General features: G+C 42.1%; 1 protein-coding gene across 1 annotated transcript in view; it reads left to right on the top strand.

Annotated features, from left to right (window-relative positions):
* The first annotated feature begins 7,162 nt into the window (after positions 1-7,162).
* Positions 7,163-17,934, top strand: part of cd81a (CD81 molecule a) — a 74,716-nt gene continuing 63,944 nt past the window's right edge. Inside the window, exon 1 of the mRNA XM_048545774.2 lies at positions 7,163-7,306. Coding sequence (XP_048401731.1) covers positions 7,241-7,306 — 66 coding nt within the window. The 5' untranslated portion in view covers positions 7,163-7,240. The remainder of the gene's footprint in view (positions 7,307-17,934) is intronic.

The raw sequence follows: 17,934 nt of genomic DNA, 5'->3' as shown, positions 1-17,934 counted from the left end.
CTTGACTGAATAGTTCAGTGCATTAGAAAACAGAAGTTCAATAACACAAAGTGTAAACATTGTCAAGATGTTGCGTTGTGCACATTCAATCACAGAGAAGAGGTTGTGAGCAGCAGAGGTGCTGTTGGTTTATGGATTCCAAGCAAGCTCAGCTGGAAACAAGCCCTTGCTTACTTCAAAGAAACAGAAGACTGTCAAGGTATCAGAGAAGAAGACATCCTACAGGATTATTGAAGACATGAATTTCATGTGAAGGAGTAAGTGAGCTCAGTTAGTACCTTATTTGAGGATCTCAGGAAGAGACATTAACTAAAGGAAACAGCATGGAATGAATGCAGAATTTTGAATTGGGATAAAGGAGTTTTTGGGTAAAACACTTCAATCTTTCTTTCAAATTTTTGTAATGACTCAAATAGTTATTGTACAGTTTAACATATGCTTGGCCTGCTGTGTTCATCCAGCTCCACACTTTGTTATCTTAACATAGAATGTGTTTATTTTTCTTGTTGTAATTAACTTTCATGTTTCCCTGTCAAGATTATATTAGCAACCTCTTGTGAATGTGGTCAGTGACTGATCATTCAGGTAGGCAAATAGCAAACATAAACTTTATTGTCTATCAAGTCAGATCCCACCCTTGGATCTTATTTGTCCAGCATTACCATCAGAGGGATCATAACACCAATTCCAACAGAATGATTAGCAGTGCGAGCGGGAAGCCGTTGAGTCACTGCTTGTGAATCTTTAAAAAGCTTACCTCGTGGAGGTACGCTGAGCAGGAGCGGACACGGGACTGCTGAGTAAGTGAGGTAATATATTTGTGCGGTTGCATTACCCGAAACACTACTCGGGTAGTGTCTCCCACCCATCCTCCTTCTCTAACCAGAAAAAAGGGTTCTGTGCCCCTGATTGGTAAGGTAACAAATTTATTTTTTATTCTTTATTTTTCAACAGTCTCTTTGGGAATTTAGAATAATGGGAATGGAGGTCAGGGCAATTGAATGTTCCTCTTGCAGAATGTGGGAGGTAAGGGTCACCACTAGTGTCCCTGCTGACTACATCTGCGGGAAGTGCACCCAACTCTAGCTCCTCGAAAACCACGTTAGGGAACTGGAGCTGGAGCTGGATGAACTTCAGATCATTCGGGAGGCAGAGGGGGTTATTGAGAGGAGTTACAGGGAGGAAGTCACTCCTCGGGTACAAGAAGAAGGCAGATGGGTTACAGTCAGGGACTGGAAAGGGAACCGGCAGGCAGTGCAGGGATCCGCTGTGGCCATTGCGCTCAACAATAAGTATACCGTTTTGGATATTGACGACTTACCAGGGGAAAGCAGTGGGGCACAGGTCTCTGGCACAGAGTCTGTCCCTGCTGCTCAGAAGGGAAGGGGGAAGAGGAGCAGAGCAGTGGTCATTGGGGACTCCATAGTTAGGGGAGGTTCTGTGGGGACGAGACAGACTCACGGTTGGTGTGTTGCCTCCCAGGTGCCAGGGTGCGTGATGTCTCTGATCATGTTTTGGGATCCTTAAGGGGGAGGGGGAGCAGCCCCAAGTCGTGGTCTACATAGGCACCAACGACGTAGGTAGGAAGAGAGATGGCGATTTAAGGCAGAAATTCAGGGAGCTACGATGGAAGCTTAGAGCTAGGATGAACAGTGTTGTTGTCTCTGGTTTATTGCCCGTGCCACGTGCTAGTGAGGCGAGGAATAGGGAGAGAGAGGAGTTGAACACGTGGCTACAGGAATGGTGCAGGTGGGAGCGTTTTGGATTCTTGGATAATTGGGGCTCTTTCTGGGGTAGGTGGGACCTCTACAAGCAAGATGGTCTTCATCTGAACCAGAGGGGTACCGATATCCTGGGGGGGAAATTCGCTAAGGCTAGTCAGGTGGGTTTAAACTAATTCAGCAGGGGGATTGGAACCAAAATTGTAGTTCGAGTATAGAAAAGTTTGAGAGTAGGGAGGTCCGAAACAAACTTTCAGGGTCACAAGATGGCACCGGCAAGCAAGAAGTTGGTTTGAATTGTGTCTACTTCAATGTCAGGAGCGTCCGGAATAAGTTGGGTGAACTTGCAGCATGGGTTGGTACCTGGGACTTCGATGTTGTGGCCATTTCGGAGACATGGATAGAGCAGGAACAGGAAGGTTGTTGCAGGTTCTGGGATTTAGATGTTTCAGTAAGAACATTGGCATTGTTGGTCAAGGACAGTATTACAGTTGCAGAAAGGATGTTTGGGGACTCGGCAACTGAGGTAGTATGGGCTGAGGTTAGAAACAGGAAAGGAGAGGTCACCCTTTTGGGAGTTTTCTATAGGCCTCCGAATAGTTCCAGGTATGTAGAGGAAAGGATAGCAAAGATGATTCTCGATAGGAGTGAAAGAGACAGGGTAGTTGTCATGGGGGCTTCAACTTTCCAAATATTGATTGGGAACACTATAGTTTGAGTACTATAGATGGATCAGTTTTTGTCCAGTATGTGCAGGAGGGCTTCCTGACACAGTATGTAGACAGGCCAACAAGGGGCGAAGCCACATTAGATTTGGTACTGGGCAATGAGCCTGGCCAGGTGTTAAATTTGGAAGTAGGTGAGCACTTTGGTGATAGTGATCACAATTTTGTTATGTTTAATTTAGTGATGGAAAGGGATAGGTGTATACAACTGGGCAAGAGTTATAGCTGGGGGAAAGGCAATTACAATGAGATTAGGCAAGATTTAGGGAGCAAAGGATGGGGAAGGAAACTGCAGGGGATGGGCACATTAGAAATGTGGAGCTTATTCAAGGAAAAGCTCCTGTGTGTCCTAGATAAGTATGTACCTGTCAGGCAGGGAGGAAGCTGTAGAGCGCGGGAGCTGTGGTTTACGAAGGAAGTGGAATCTCTGGTCAACAGGAAGAAAAAGGCTTATGTTAGGATGAGATGTGAAGGCTCAGTTAGGGTGCTTGAGGTTTACAAGGTAGCCAGGAAAGAGCTAAAGAGAGAGCTTAGAAGAGCCAGGAGGAGACATGAGAAGTTGTTGGTGGATAGCATCAGGGTAAACCCTAAGGCTTTCTATAGGTATTTAAGAAATAAAAAAATGACAAAAGTAAGATTAGGGCCAATCAAGGATAGTAGTGGGAAGTTGTGTGTGGAGATAGGGGAAGCACTAAATTAATATTTTTCGACATTATTCACTCTAGAAAACGACAATGTTGTCGAGGAGAATACTGAGATACAGGCTACTAGACTAGGTGGGATTGAGGTTCACAAGGAAGAGGTATTAGAAATCCTACAGAGTGTGAAGATAGATAAGTCCCCTGTGCCGGATGAGATTTATCCTAGGACCCTCTGGGAAGCCAGGGAGGAGATTGCCGAGCCTTTGGCATTGATCTTTAACTCGTCATTGTCTACAGGAATAGTGCCAGACGACTGGAGGATAGCAAATGTGGCTCCCCTGTTCAAGAAGGGGAGTAGAGACAACCCTGGTAATTATAGACCAGTGAGCCTTCCCTCAGTTGTTGGTAAAGTGTTGGTAAAGATTATAAGAGATAGGATTTATAATCATCTAGAAAAGAATAATTTGATTAGGGATAGTCAGCACGGTTTTGTGAAGGGTAAGTTGTACCTCACAAATCTTATTGAGTTCTTTGAGAAGGTGACCAAACAGGTAGATGAGAGTAAACCGGTTGATGTGGTGTATATGGATTTCAGCAAGGCATTTCATAAGGTTCCCCACAATAGGCTATTGTACAAAATGTGGAGGAATGGGATTGTGGGAGATGTAGCAGTTTGGATCGGAAATTGGCTTGCTGAAAGAAGACAGAGGGTGGTAGTTGATGGGAAATGTTCATCCTGGAGACCAGTTACTAGTGGTGTACCACAAGGGTCAGTGTTGGGTCCACTGCTGTTTGTCATTTTTATAAATGACCTGGATGAGGGCGTAGAAGGATGGGTTAGTAAATTTGCAGACGACACTAAAGTCGGTGGAGTTGTGGATAGTGACGAAGGATGCTGTAGGTTACAGAGAGACATAGATAAGCTGCAGAGCTGGGCTGAGAGGTGGCAAATGGAGTTTAATGCGGACAAGTGTGAGGTGATGCACCTTGGTTGGAGTAACCGGAATGCAAAGTACTGGGCTAATGGTAAGATTCTTGGTAGTGTAGATGAGCAGAGAGATCTCGGTGTCCATGTACACAGATCCTTGAAAGTTGCCACCCAGGTTGACAGGGCTGTTAAGAAGGCATACAGTGTTTTAGCTTTTATTAATAGAGGGATCGAGTTCCGGAACCAAGAGATTATGCTGCAGCTGTACAAAAATCTGGTGTGGTCGCACTTGTAGCATTGCGTACAGTTCTGGTCACCGCATTATAAGAAGGATGTGGAAGCTTTGGAAAGGGTGCAGAGGATATTTACTAGGATGTTGCCTGGTATGGAGGAAAGGTCTTACGAGGAAAGGCTGAGGGACTTGAGGCTGTTTTCGTTAGAGAGAAGAAGGTTGAGAGGTGACTTAATTGAGACATTTAAAATAATCAGAGGGTTAGTTAGGGTGGATAAGGAGAGCCTTTTTCCTAGTTTGGTGACGGTGAGCACGAGGGGACATAGCTTTAACTTGAGGAGTGAAAGATATAGGACAGATGTCAGAAGTAGTTTCTTTAGTTAGAGAGTAGTAAGGGAATGGAACGCTTTGCCTGCAACGGTAGTAGATTTGCCAACTTTAGGTACATTACGTCATCATTGGACAAGCATATGGACGTACATGGAATAGTGTAGGTGAGATGGGCTTGAGATCGGTATGACAGGTCGGCACAACATCGAGGGCCGAAGGGCCTGTACTGTGCTGTAATGTTGCATGTTCTTTTGGTGAAACCACCAAAAGCTTTACAGTCACACCTTTATATGGTGAAGAACAGTGAGGATGTTGCCATTATACTGCTAACCATATGCCTGACCAGCTTTTTCTGACCTCTTATCTCAACCAGTTGCTGATGTGCTGTTGTGGTATATTTGATTATGACTGTAAACCCTCCTATAATTTTCCTACTTTATGTCCTGTGAATAAGTTAAACATGGAAACAGCTAGCTTCATGCTTCCAGAAATTATTTATTTGGTAATGGTTTTATATCTTACCTGCTATAGCAATGCCTCTAGCTCAGAAATTTTACTCATGATGTTTTATATTTGCATGCATAAAATCTTCCTTAGCATGTTTGGCATTCTCATTCTTATTTACTCCTCAGTTGGATCCATTTATTGTACTATTCCAATATTTTTCATTGCTGATATCTTATTTCTTTCTTGTTGTTTTATCTTTCCTCACCTTGCAATGTGTCTTAAACACACCCTGTGAGGACATTTCTTCCAACTTTTTTCAGCTAATGACCATTTCTATTAGTATTCATTTCAATGTCCCAGGAATGTATTTCTTTCTCTTCTGCAAATGATTCCAACTGTTAACATCATTATCGTACATGAACTTATAGAGTCATACAGCACAGAAACAGATCCTTCAGTCCAGCTTGTCCATGCTGCCCAGGTCTCCCAAACCAAACTAGTCCCATTTGCCTGCATTTGGCCCATATCCCCCTAAACTATTCCGAGTCATGTACCATCCAAATGTATTTTAAATGTTGTAATTGTGCCTGCATTGATCACTTCCTCTGGCAGTTCATTCCACATACCAACCAATCTGCCCTTCTATTTGTTGGCTCTACCATCATATCAACTTTCTGATATTTGCGTAAAAGATCACCTTAACCCCCTGCACAATAACATTCAATAATTTCTGACCATTTTTAACCCAAACATTGTTTTGTTTCCTCTTCTAACTGCAAACGGGAATCACATTTCACCACTTTATATTCCATCTGCCAAAATTTTAAATATAATTGCATGGCTCTGGGACAAATCTGGGGATTAATAAACATGTTTAGTTCTGCTCTTCAATCCATTTCTTAATTGCTGAAATAACAAAGTGTGGAGCTGGATGAACACAGCAGGCCAAGCAGCATTTTAGGAGCGCAAAAGCTGACGTTTCGGCCTAGACCCTTTTGAAACGTCAGCTTTTGCGCTCCTAAGATGCTGCTTGGCATGCTCTGTTCATCCACCTCCACACTTTGTTATTTCGGATTCTCCAGCATCTGTAGTTCCCATTATCTCTGATCTTATTTGCTGAAACTGGATTTGAAGACCTCAGTTCATTTTTTTTTCTCCCCATGTAATGCAAACTGTAACTTCTGACTTTTTACCTTCCCAAAACATTTAGCAATAACTCTCTGATATTGGCACTTAAGAGGTATGCAAAGGATTCAGGACTCAACTGAGATTACAAAAATCCCAATCCATTCACAGAAACATGGAAAATATTAAAGCAGCCATTCAAGTCATTATGTTGATTGCAGACATAAAGAGCCTTCAAGGGTTTTCAGCTCTTGGTCTGTAACCTGGGAGGCATTTATTTTTATGCAGTGAGGGTTTCCAGCTCTGCCAACGTTTCAGGCAGTCGCTTTCACACAGTGACTAACTTCCTGATGAAATAAATTAATCCCCTTCCCTCTAATCCTTCTACTAGTTGCTTTGATTTGGTTTTACCCGAGTCACTGAAATAAAATAGCCCGTAAAAGCCACTTTTCCTACAGATTTTGGTGCTGACACATTGCGTGCCTGAAAACCACAGCAAATAAATAAGATTATTCCTACAGATTGTGCTTCGAAGTGGCAGAGAACAAAATCAGTGATATATGTCACAACTGATACATGAGGAACATACTGTACATGGGATTAGTTTCAATTAACGGGAGTATGTGGGAAATTCCAGGACCATTTTAATCATAGTGTTCGTAAGCATTCGGCACAACATTTTATAGAATTGCACTGATCTTGCCTTTGCTCCCACGGGAGCGCTCTCCAGGGATTGGCTGAACGCGTTCGTCTTGAACGGGGGCGGAGCTGTGGGTAAGTTGCAGTGGATTGACTGTGCGCATGCGCTGTGCTGTGATTGGATGGATGAGACCGGACATTTTTCTATTGGCCGAGAGGAACGAAGCGGTCAAGGCGGGGCAGAGCTGTGCTTTGATTGGCTGGCACTGACCGTGTTGTGCTGTGATTTGCTGAGCGGAATCAGGCTGTGCAGTGATTGGTTGGGCGTGACCAAGTTGCGCTGTGATTGGCTGAGTGGCGCTGCCTGGAGTCACTCAGTTGCTGCCAGCGGTCACACTCCTTGCCGTTGTCGTTTGTGAAGCAGCGTTCGACTGTGAATACTGAGCGGAGCGATGGGGGTGGAAGGTTGTATGAAATGCATTAAGTACTTGCTATTCGTCTTCAATTTCCTTTTTTGGGTAAGTGGTTAAGGAGACTCTAGGGATAAGGGGACGAGTGGGGTCTCAGCTGGCGTCCCCCCTTCCCTCCCCATATATATATATATATATATATATATGTGTGTGTGTGGCGGTACCTCCCGTCCCAGCGGCGGGTGCTTCTCGCCGTGACGGTGCCGTTATTGCCTCACTGCTGCTGGGAGTGTTCCCTCCAGACAGTGAGCTTCACCTCACCCACCCCCGCTTCTATTCTCCTCCGCTATCTTCCCCCACCCCCAACCCCGTGTCACTGTATTTGCATTTTATGTCCTCTGTAAGTACTTCGCTATGTGCAAATTGTTTGCTTGTTGCATTCGTTTGTCAGGACTGTTATACCACGTCGTTAGCTGTTGTGCTTCCTAAAAATCCTATTTTTTTGAATTTCCCTTTCTCAACATTGTCTATTCTGAAAAGCTAGTGCCTGATTCATCGCAAAATTCAGTTCGTCAGGTTGTGTTCGTCCGGTTTTTGACTTTTTTCTGTGTTATCTGAACTCATTGAGTTGGATTGCTTTGGATTCTGTGTTTGTCCAAATGTAACAACATCCCAATTATCCACTTGGGTTTCACTTTCTGGGTGAATGTATAACGGGAATTAAAGCCAGTGAAACTTGTAGTGGTTATATTGAAATTGGAGCAAGAACACAGGCAGTTTAAAACCTACCTGATGCTCATGGCTGTGGCATCCTAACTAAATTCTTAACCAGCTCTCTCCTTGCTGTGAGGCTTCCATGGAATTTGAGAAGGAAAAAGGTAATGACTAATAGAGTATATTTTGGAAAATCCTTCTTAACTCCAAGGAATTGAAACCAAGAGGTTATCTGGTCCAGCTATTATCAGCTATCTGGTACAATCTCTGCCTCAGTCCAGAAGCAGGTTAGCTCTGTCTGGAACATACCCAGTAAGCCAGCATTCTGTTAATCTTAGTATTGCTTTGGGAACTGAAAGTAGATGTTCTGAATTTATTCCATGCAGGTATATCATGCAGATGCTCATTCATTCTCAGAAGTTTTGAAACCTGGTGCCAAAGTGAAGGAAGAAAGGTTTAAATATTTAGAATTCATCTGAAAAGACTGGTAATGCAGATAGTTTGAGCTGCTGTGATAAACTGATTCAATGAATATTGGCTAGCTAAGTAACTGCCCTGGTGTTACTGAGGGCAATTCGCTGCCACTTCCAATTCTGTCCTTCCCTAGAGTATTCAGTCTCTCTCAGGAGTCAGTGGATAGTGTGGGGGAGCGGGGTGGAAATGAGCCAGTAGGTGACTGTATCTACCCTAGTTCAGCAATGTTTTATTGTCTGTATGGTACCTTTTTTGGCTAATAGCATCACTTTACAGAAACCTTCCTCTGACAATACCAGCAGGGATTTTCCACATTAAATATAGCAATCTTTCTAAACTGTGAAATAAAAACAGAATAATGGAAATACTGAGCTGCTCTGATAGCAATTGTGGAGAATGATTAAAATTGATGCTTCTGATCTTTTCCTCTTCAGATGAAGAAAAAAAATAGTTGTGAACAGATTTTGAGCAAGTACAAAAGCAGGAAAAGTTAGGGGTAGAGCTCATGAGAAGGTCTTTTTAACAGGGTGGAAGGAAAGGGGGGATTGGGTGGCAAAGTGGATTGACAATGCCATGCATGAAACTATGATAAGGGGACAAGTATGGAAAGATAAGATGGTTTCAGAAGCTACAAATGGACATAGCAAAACCATAATCTCTGCCATGTATTTCTAGCCGATCAGAGTTGTGATAGCTCTGAAGGGTCTGGTCGGAATTTGGGATGTTTCACCTGAACAGTACAGGGAAGCAGAAGTAGGACTGATTCATTACATGACAGAAGGTAACTGCTGTGCTCTTTGCCGAAACTCCCCTTGACCTTTTGCAGGTCTGCTTGTTTTTATTCTCTTCGGGTGCTTTATCTAGTTCCCATTTGAAAAACTGTGACTGAAGTTATCTCCAGCACTTACAAGGTTGCAACCACTCTCTGGGTTTAAGAAAGAAATCCTTATTCTTTTGCCAGTTAGCTTAAATAGATTTCCACTAGTTCTTGACCCTTCTGCCAGTGGGAATTTGTTTTTCCCTCAACTAAAACCTTCTCTTCTGAAGATTTCTAATAAACATCACCTAAGGATAGCTATCCAGTTTTTCTAATATCTTCACAACTGTAATTTCTCTTTTTTACTTAGAATAATTTTCTCAAAACGTTGCTGAATCCTCTAAATCCTTCAGATTGTTCCCAAAGTGTAGTGGTCAGAATTGAACAGAATACATCAAACAGAATCAGTGTTTGTACATGTGGAAAGTGGCTCATTGTTTCTGCACCAGTCAACAAGCATCAAACTCATTTTTTGGCACTTGACCCTTATTATGATGGTTCATCTCAACTTCCTTGTTTCTTTACTCCATGTCACTTGTCTACAAGGCCTGTAACTCCCCTTGACCAATTTAACCCCTTCACGTAACTTGCATTGTCATGACCAGTGAAGTTAGCGCTTATGCCTGTAGGTTTCCCTGTTCCTTTATCACCTCGATTTGCGCGCTATTGGGCAGCAGCTTATTCTTTCTATAAACATTATTTCACATTTCTCTAAATTTCCTATTTCTTGCTGATGCTATGGGCTTTTGATTTTACCAAGTTTTATTAATTTTTGAATTTAAAATTACACTCTGGGGGTTGCCTATACATATGCTGCACAATTTGTCTTCCTCTGCTCTGAAAAGCAACTGAGCAGACTATGTTTCCTGTCTGCCAGTCAGCATGGTATCTTTGTTGCCATTCCCCACTTTATTAAATATGCTTTGATTTTTGTCAGCACATCTGTCATTCTTCACTTTATCAAACACGTTTTGGAAAGTCCATATGCACCACACAACCTGCATTGCCCCTTATATACCCTCTTGTTACTTTTTTTTTAAAAAGTAACAATCAAATTCTGTATAAGTTACTTTATCCAATCCATGTTGGTTTTCCTTAATTTTATCCTGGATTATTGTTTCTAAAAACTTTACCACTATTGAGGTCAAACTGACCAGCCTACGGCTGTTGGGTTTCTGCTTTGCAACCTTTTTGAACTATGTATAACTTGAATTCTCCATTCCTTGGGTATCATTGCTCTATCAAAGTATTGGAAAGCTTTGACCAATATCTACACAGTGGCTCCTCTTTTCTCCCTCAGCATCCTCTGGTGCTTCCCATCTGGCCTTTGTAACTAATCAACAAACAGTACAGACAGCCTCTCTAAGATCTCTCTAAGATCTCTATCAGATCTTAACCCTTCCACTACCTCCACTGTCCGTTTGTTTTTATTTTACTATTATGACTGTGGCTTCCTTGTTACAGACAAATGCGTGTACTCATTTAACACCTTGATCATGATCTCTGCTTCTTGACTAAATTTCCTTTTTGGTCCCTAATTAATTTTATACCTCCTATTACTTTGAGTGTTTTGTGTGCAGAAACTTTGTATTCCATCTCGACTCTCTTCTTCTACTTTCACATTCTCTCTGTAGTCTGGCTCCATTTGTATTAACTGCCTAACATCTGTCATCTGACCCTGATTTCTACTTTATCTCACTCTATTTCAACAAGCAAAGAACTCTGGTGATATTGACTTGAGAATTTCTCAACTGTATCCGAGCTTTGAGGCGGCACGGCGGCTCAGTGGTTAGCACTGCAGCCTCAGCACCAGGGACCCGGGTTCGATTCCAACCTTGGTCGACTGTCTGTGTGGAGTTTGCACGTTTTCCCTGTGCCTGAGTGGGTTTCCTCCGGGTGCTCTGGTTTCCTCCCACAGTCCAAAGATGTGCAGGCTAGGTGGATCGGCCATGCTAAAATGCCTGTAGTGTTCGTGGGTGTGTGGGTTATAGGGGAATGGGTAGGGGTGGGATACTTCAAGAGGCGGTGTGGACTTGTTGGGCCGAAGGGCCTGTTTCCACACTGTAGGGAATCTACTCTAATCTATCTTCTCTTTAATGGTAGTCCAGTATATTGTGATAATGTGTGGACCTTTTCCACCCACTCCCACAAACAAAACAATTTGAAGTGCGGATAGACGACTTAACCCCATGAGCTTATTCCATCATTGAATAAGATATCAGCTTATCTCATTACTCCACATTTCTGCCACTAACGATTTTATTGCTTGCTTATCAAGATTCTTTCTAGCTTTGCCTTTAAATTTTTAGGGACATTTTTCTTCATCTTTTAAGGAAGAGTTTCAAAGACTCAGACCATCTAAGAAAGTTCTCCTCCTCATCCTCTTTAGGAGGGTGATCCCTCATTTTGAAACACTGACTCCTAATTTGAAATTCTCGTTGGCCAGGGAAAACATCTTTCCTACGTTCACCTTACCAAGATGCCTTAGGGTCTTTTGTTTCAATCGAGTCATCTCTTACTCTGGCCTGGCCAATCCATACTTCCTTCATACCCCCACTTTCCAAGTATTGATCTGCTAAACCTTCTCAATATCCAATGAATTCCACATCTCTCAAACACATGCTTACACGACACTCAGATGTGGTCTCACTAATGACCTGCATCAAAGAAACATAGCTTCCACACTTGGAAGCTCAATTTCTGTCATTATAAATTGTAACATTGTTTTGATTTCTTAATTGCTTGTACCTGCTTATAATCTTGTGTGGTTTACACACTAGGACACCCAGATCCTGCTGCATCTTTCACCATTTTGATCTGTTTTTTGTTTGGTGTACTTAACTTGCCAGATGTTTTGCCCACTGACTTAACCTATTTATATCTTTCTGTAGCTTCCATATGTCCCCTTCAGAGCTTATTTTCCTATTTATTTTTGTTATCCACAAAGTCACCTTTAGTCCTTTCCTCTAACTTAGTTTTATAAATTGTAAAATGTTGAGGCCCCCAGTTGTGCACCACTCATTAAATCTTCCCAATCAGACAATTACCCATCTGTCTGTTCTCTGCTTCCTAGTAGCTGAAGTAACAAGTCAGACCACACTGGGTTATTGTGCAGTTCTGTATACCATGTGCTCTCAACTTTGTACCTTAACTCACTTTTTACAAACACCCAGCACTCCTCACCACCGGCACCATGGTTGCTACTTCATTAAAAATCCCAAATTGATTAGGTAAACATGATTTTTTCCTTTCACGAAGCCATGTTGGCTCTGCCTGATCAAATTATAATTTAAGTTTCCTGCTTTTAACCTCCTTTTTAATGGATTTGAGGATATTTGTAGATGTTAGGTTAACCTGGCCTTTAATTTCTTTATTAAAGATGTGACTGTGATTATTTTCCAATCCCATGGAACTCTCCTAGACTTGAATTTTGGAAGATGATCCAATGTATCTACCATCTACGCCATTGATTCTTTTAAAACCTGAGGATCAAGGCTATCTGGCCTTAGGAACTTGTTAACCCTTTAAGTCCAATAGTTTTACCAGCTTCTTTACTCTGATTACTTTAATCACTCTTGCTATCACCTTTTTTAGCTTTAGTTGCTCTTGTCCACATACTTGTAGAAGCTCTTCCTGTTTCAATATTACGAGCTAGCTATCTCAAACTGTGCTTCCTGTCTCTATTACTGTTCGTCTGCCCAGCCCTCTAAGTTATCAGTGAACGTTGCAGATTTGTACAGTGTTTTCTTTTCAATTTAATACTATCCTTAATTTCCCTATTTAGTTGCAGATGATATACCATTCTCAAAGAGCATAGAATTATTAAATATCATTTTAAAGATCTACCACAGCAAGTCTACTGCCCTACCTCTTGTTCTAGTTTCTCTGTTCACTGTAGGCAGTTCTGCCTTCATGCCCTCCTTTTTCACCTGTATTTAGGTTTAGTACTGGTCATGGATTCATGCTTTCTCTCTCTCGAGTATGAAATTGTCATATGATTACTGCCACCTAGAGAGGCTCCTTCACAATAAGGTTATTGATTGATCTTGTCTGCATGCCTAGCATAATCTCAGATATCATCTCCTGGTTGACTGTCGGGCGTACTGCTGTAACAAACTGTCACCAAGTCTCACTTTGAAAATCAGCCATAATAATGTGACAAATGTCTTACATGCTCTGTGCTCTAACCTGCTAAGAGACCTATAAACTACTTCCTTGTGACTTTTGCCTTTAGTACTTCCTATCTCTACCCAAACTGATTCAAGTTAAGTTAATCTGTCAATACTGAACTAACGTCAACCTTAGTTTAGAGTTGCACCATTCCCTTTCCATCTTCCTGACACTCCTGTAAATGCTGTTCAATATACAGGTGCCAACATTGGTTGCCTTTCAGCCATGCTTCTAACACCATTGGGTCACATTTATCTCCTTTGTACGTGGTTTCCATTTCCATTCTCCCTCCCTCAATGGTTCTGTGTTTAGGATTTTATGAAGGTTAGGCTCATCCACAAATGTATGTTTGTTTTAACAAACTTTACAATAAAACCTTTATACAGAGATTGCAGGCAAACCCCCACATTTCTGCCACAACCTTACCTAATTCAGACCTCCAAACCCCTCAATTTAGCTGATACTATTTAAAATGTTTAAATCTCTCCAGCCCGATAATCCTTGGATTTGGCTGATAACTCTGTGGGGAATTGCAAGTTGGTACTTCTGGCTAAAAGTGCCTTCGAGTCAGGTTATTGTTCCGGACTCGTAGTGCATATCAAGATCTCTATGATTTGGAGATCATTTAGTTTAATGTTCTTTCTGCTGCCCATGTTATTCAACTAAGCCTACACCCACTGGTGTTTTGGTATTGCAACAGTATAGCTCCCACTTTCTCCATTCTGATGTTAGTGTCCTATAATCTTAAACCTAGTTTTCCTAACCAGCCTTTGAACTCTGTACATTTAGCTTGCTAATCTTATTTACCCATGTTAATTTTTGTGTGGCTCAAGTAACAATTAAGAGATTATTACCTTTTTGAGGTTGTCTTCAATTTAGCCCCTAACTGTTCATACAACTTGTAGAACCTCTATCTTATGGATACTAATGGCATAGATCAGCTAAGACACAGGATCAGAATTAGGCGATTTGGCAAACTGAGTCTCTTGTGCTGTTGAGTCATGGCTGATAGTTTCCATCCCCATTCTGCTGCCTTCTCCCTATAACTACTGATTCCCTTTTAATAATCAAAAACCTATCTGTCTCTGACTAAAAGATGGTCAATAACTTGGCCTCCATACCTCTTGCAGAAATGAGTTCCACAGATTCACCACACTCTGGCTGAAGAAATTCCATGTCATCTCCACTCTAAAGGGTTGTCTCTTTGCTCGAAGGCTGTGCCCTTGCATCCTTGTCTCCTACTAGTGGAGAACTCTCTTCCACAACCACTCTATCTGGGTTTCTCAGCAGTTTACAAGTCTCGAGGTTAGGCTAATTGGCTCGAACTTTCCCACTATCTGCCTCCCTCCCTCATTAAATGGGGCTGCTATGTTAGCCGTTTTCCAGGCTTCAGAGACCTTCCCAGTATTTCTACAATATCTTCCGCTATCTCCTTCAGACCCTGGGCTGTCGTCCATCAGGTCCATTTTATTTATCCACCTTTTTTAGAAATTTCAGCTTCCTCGCTCTCTTCCTCAGTGTTCACTACACTCTCAGCTGCCACTGAGTCTCTTGAAGTTCTGCTATGTTGATGGTGTCTTCCACTGTGAAAACTGATGCAAAGTACTGATTTAGTTTCTCTGCCTCATCTTAACCCATTACTCATTTTCCAGTAGTCCAATGTCCACTCTTGCCCCTTACCTTTTAGATATCTTAATACTAAAGAAGACTGCAAGTTTTTTTATGAGCTAGCTTACACTCCTATTATCTGCCCTGTTATTGTTTTTTAATTAGTTGTCCTCTGGTTTTTAAAGGCTTTCCGATCTGCAGGCTTCCCACTAAACTTTGTCACATTATAAGCTTTCTCTATTGCTCTTATGCTGTCCCTGACTCCCCTTGTCAGCCATAGTCGCCTTGTTCTTCCTTTTTGTATGTTTCTTCCTTTTGAATGAACTTCTGTGTCACCTGAGTAATCACCAAAAACTCCTGCCATTGCTGCTCCACTGTCTTCCCAGCAAGGCTCCCCTTCCAATCGCCTGTGGCTACTCCTCCCTCATGTCATTGTAGTTAGCTTTCTACACAATTGTAATACTCCTCCATCTGATTCCAACTTCTCTCTCAGAATTCGCCCTGCAGTTATCATTATTGTCACTGGCCCCTAGGTGTTCATTCACCTTAACATCCCTGATCAAGTCTGCCTCATTACAGATCACCGAATCAAGAATTTCCTTGTGGGCTCCACCACAAGCTACTCAAGGAAACCATCTTGTAGCCATCCCATGAATTTGTTTTCTTGGGATCTGCTACCAACCTGATTTTCCCAGTTCACCTGCATATCAAATGTTATTTTATGGTTATTGTAAGTAAGGCACTATTACGTGCTTTTTCTGTTTTCTGACTTATCAACATCCTTTATAGCCTGACTACTGCTTTGCTTGTACATAATTCCCACCATTGTTTTTTGTTGAACTTTTTGGTGTCCTTCAATTCTACCCACACAGGTTCTATGCCTTCTGACACTACATCATTTGCTATTGATTTAACGTAATTCCTTACTGACAGTACACTTTGCCCCCCCTGCCCATCTGCTTGTCCTTTCAACAGGATGTGTATTCTTGAATATTTAGTTGCCAGCTCTGATCCACCTGCAGCCATGTCTCTGCCAACACTGTACCCAACAATTTCACCCTGCACTACAAGCTTTTTTACCTAGTTTTGCATACTGTTTAGGTACAACACCTTCAATCCTTTTAACTGTCCCCCCTTCTCATAGTTGTCCCTTTTTTTATTTGCTGTGCCTGAAGTTAGATTTTTGAACCTTTCCGTACTGTCCCTCCTATTACTTGTTCAGCAAACTTTAACTTCTGCCGAGTTCCCCTTTACTCTTACTTTTTCCATGATTTTCCACACAGCTGAAACAACCCCCTACTATTTAGTTTAAAGCTGTATTCATAGCCCTAGTTATGCAATTCACTAGGTCTCTGGTCCAAGTATCGTTCAAGTGGAGCCTGTCCGATCAGAACAGCTCAGTATTGGGGTCAGTGGCCTGTGAATTTGAACCTGTTTCTACTACACCAATCTTTTGAGCCTCTTTAATTTTGACCCTGTAGCAATTTGCTCATTGCTTGATTAGTAATTTAGCCCTTAGTTGCTCATTCCCTCAGCGGAATGTCTTTCCTCCTTACGACTGATATAATTGTCATTGGTACCTGTATAGACCATGATAACGAGATTGTTCACCACCTCCTCCCAAGCTTTTCTGCTGCCCACATGTGAGATTCTGAACCTACTTAGTTTTGATCTGATAATAACCATAATTAATTTAGTTTTACTGTGGTGTTGCCTCCAGTTCTGGGCTTTAGTTTACCCTGTTTTGGTGGAGGGGGTGGGGGGGGGGGGTGTGGGTGTGGGTGTGGCAGAGAAAGGACTTACAAACTGAATCACAAAGCATATCTTTCCCTCTACAGCTCAGAGAATTTTGCAGATACACTGCCTGTATCTCACTCTGGATGTTTCCTCGCCTTTCTTACCAAATGAACCATTACTGGCTCCTCTTCATCCCACTTGCAACTTCTCCCCAGTTCAGAGAAGATATAAGGGAATGGATAGGCAATGCTTTCACCTGGACTCTGGCTCATGGCGACAGTGAACTTTTTGCCCCTGTGACTGCACTATCCCTACAATTTGGCATCTGTTATGGGCAGCAATTTCTTGTGGACAGTATTGTACTTGTGTTTTGTGATTATTACTTGGGTTAAATATTTGCCAGGATACTGGATAACCCACTTGCTCATCACTCCAGAGTTGTACCATGGGATCTTTTAGATCCAAGGGAAGGCATGGCAGGGGTGGGGTGTGGAGGGGGTGTCCTTGGTTGCACGTCTCAACCACTGTGAACCTCAGATGCTGTGCTCAAATCTGAGGTTTGAACCCATTGCCTTCTAGTTGTAGGCAAGAGTGCTATCAAATGAACCAATGCTAATATGCTGGAGGAGAATTTGTCCTGCTTTATTTGCTTCTCCCTTGTTGTTTTTTCAACGTTGGAATAAATGACCCAAGTGTTTATTCAACAACAGTGTATCCTTTGGTCTCTGGGCTGCTTAGGCAGGCTCTTTTTCAAAACCAGTTTTTCTTTGTAACAAACAGCATTCGTACTAATTCATACGAGTGAGCAATTTCTGCTATACTGCATGTTGCTTCTTGAGGTTATTTATATTTTCCCTCCATAAGCCCAAGCAACAAAGGAAGTAGAATTTGTAGGTCAGATGCATTTCCCATTCTACATTTGTAGAATTTGAGACCAGACACATTTCCCATTCCAAAAGGGAAGCATGTGGGAAGCAGCTTTTTAAATTTTCCCTCCCTTTCTGAATCAGTTTGTTTTTATTAAATACTTACGAAATAATAACACATACCATGGCATAGAATTTGACAAACTGATCTGTGACATGAGGCCTTCCCTGATGGCGAAACCAGCCCTTGTTCCCAGCCAAAATGGCCATAAGTAATGTGTTCCACAGTTAGCTAAGCTGCCCCTGTTGGAAGGATTATGGCAATGTCTGCAACTGTAGATGCCGGTCCA

This window comes from Stegostoma tigrinum, chromosome 17 (genome assembly GCF_030684315.1).
Source record: "Stegostoma tigrinum isolate sSteTig4 chromosome 17, sSteTig4.hap1, whole genome shotgun sequence".
Taxonomy (NCBI): Eukaryota; Metazoa; Chordata; class Chondrichthyes; order Orectolobiformes; family Stegostomatidae; genus Stegostoma; species Stegostoma tigrinum.
The sequence above is the reverse complement of the archived record's forward strand: the minus strand, read 5'-3'. Positions and strand labels throughout refer to the sequence as shown.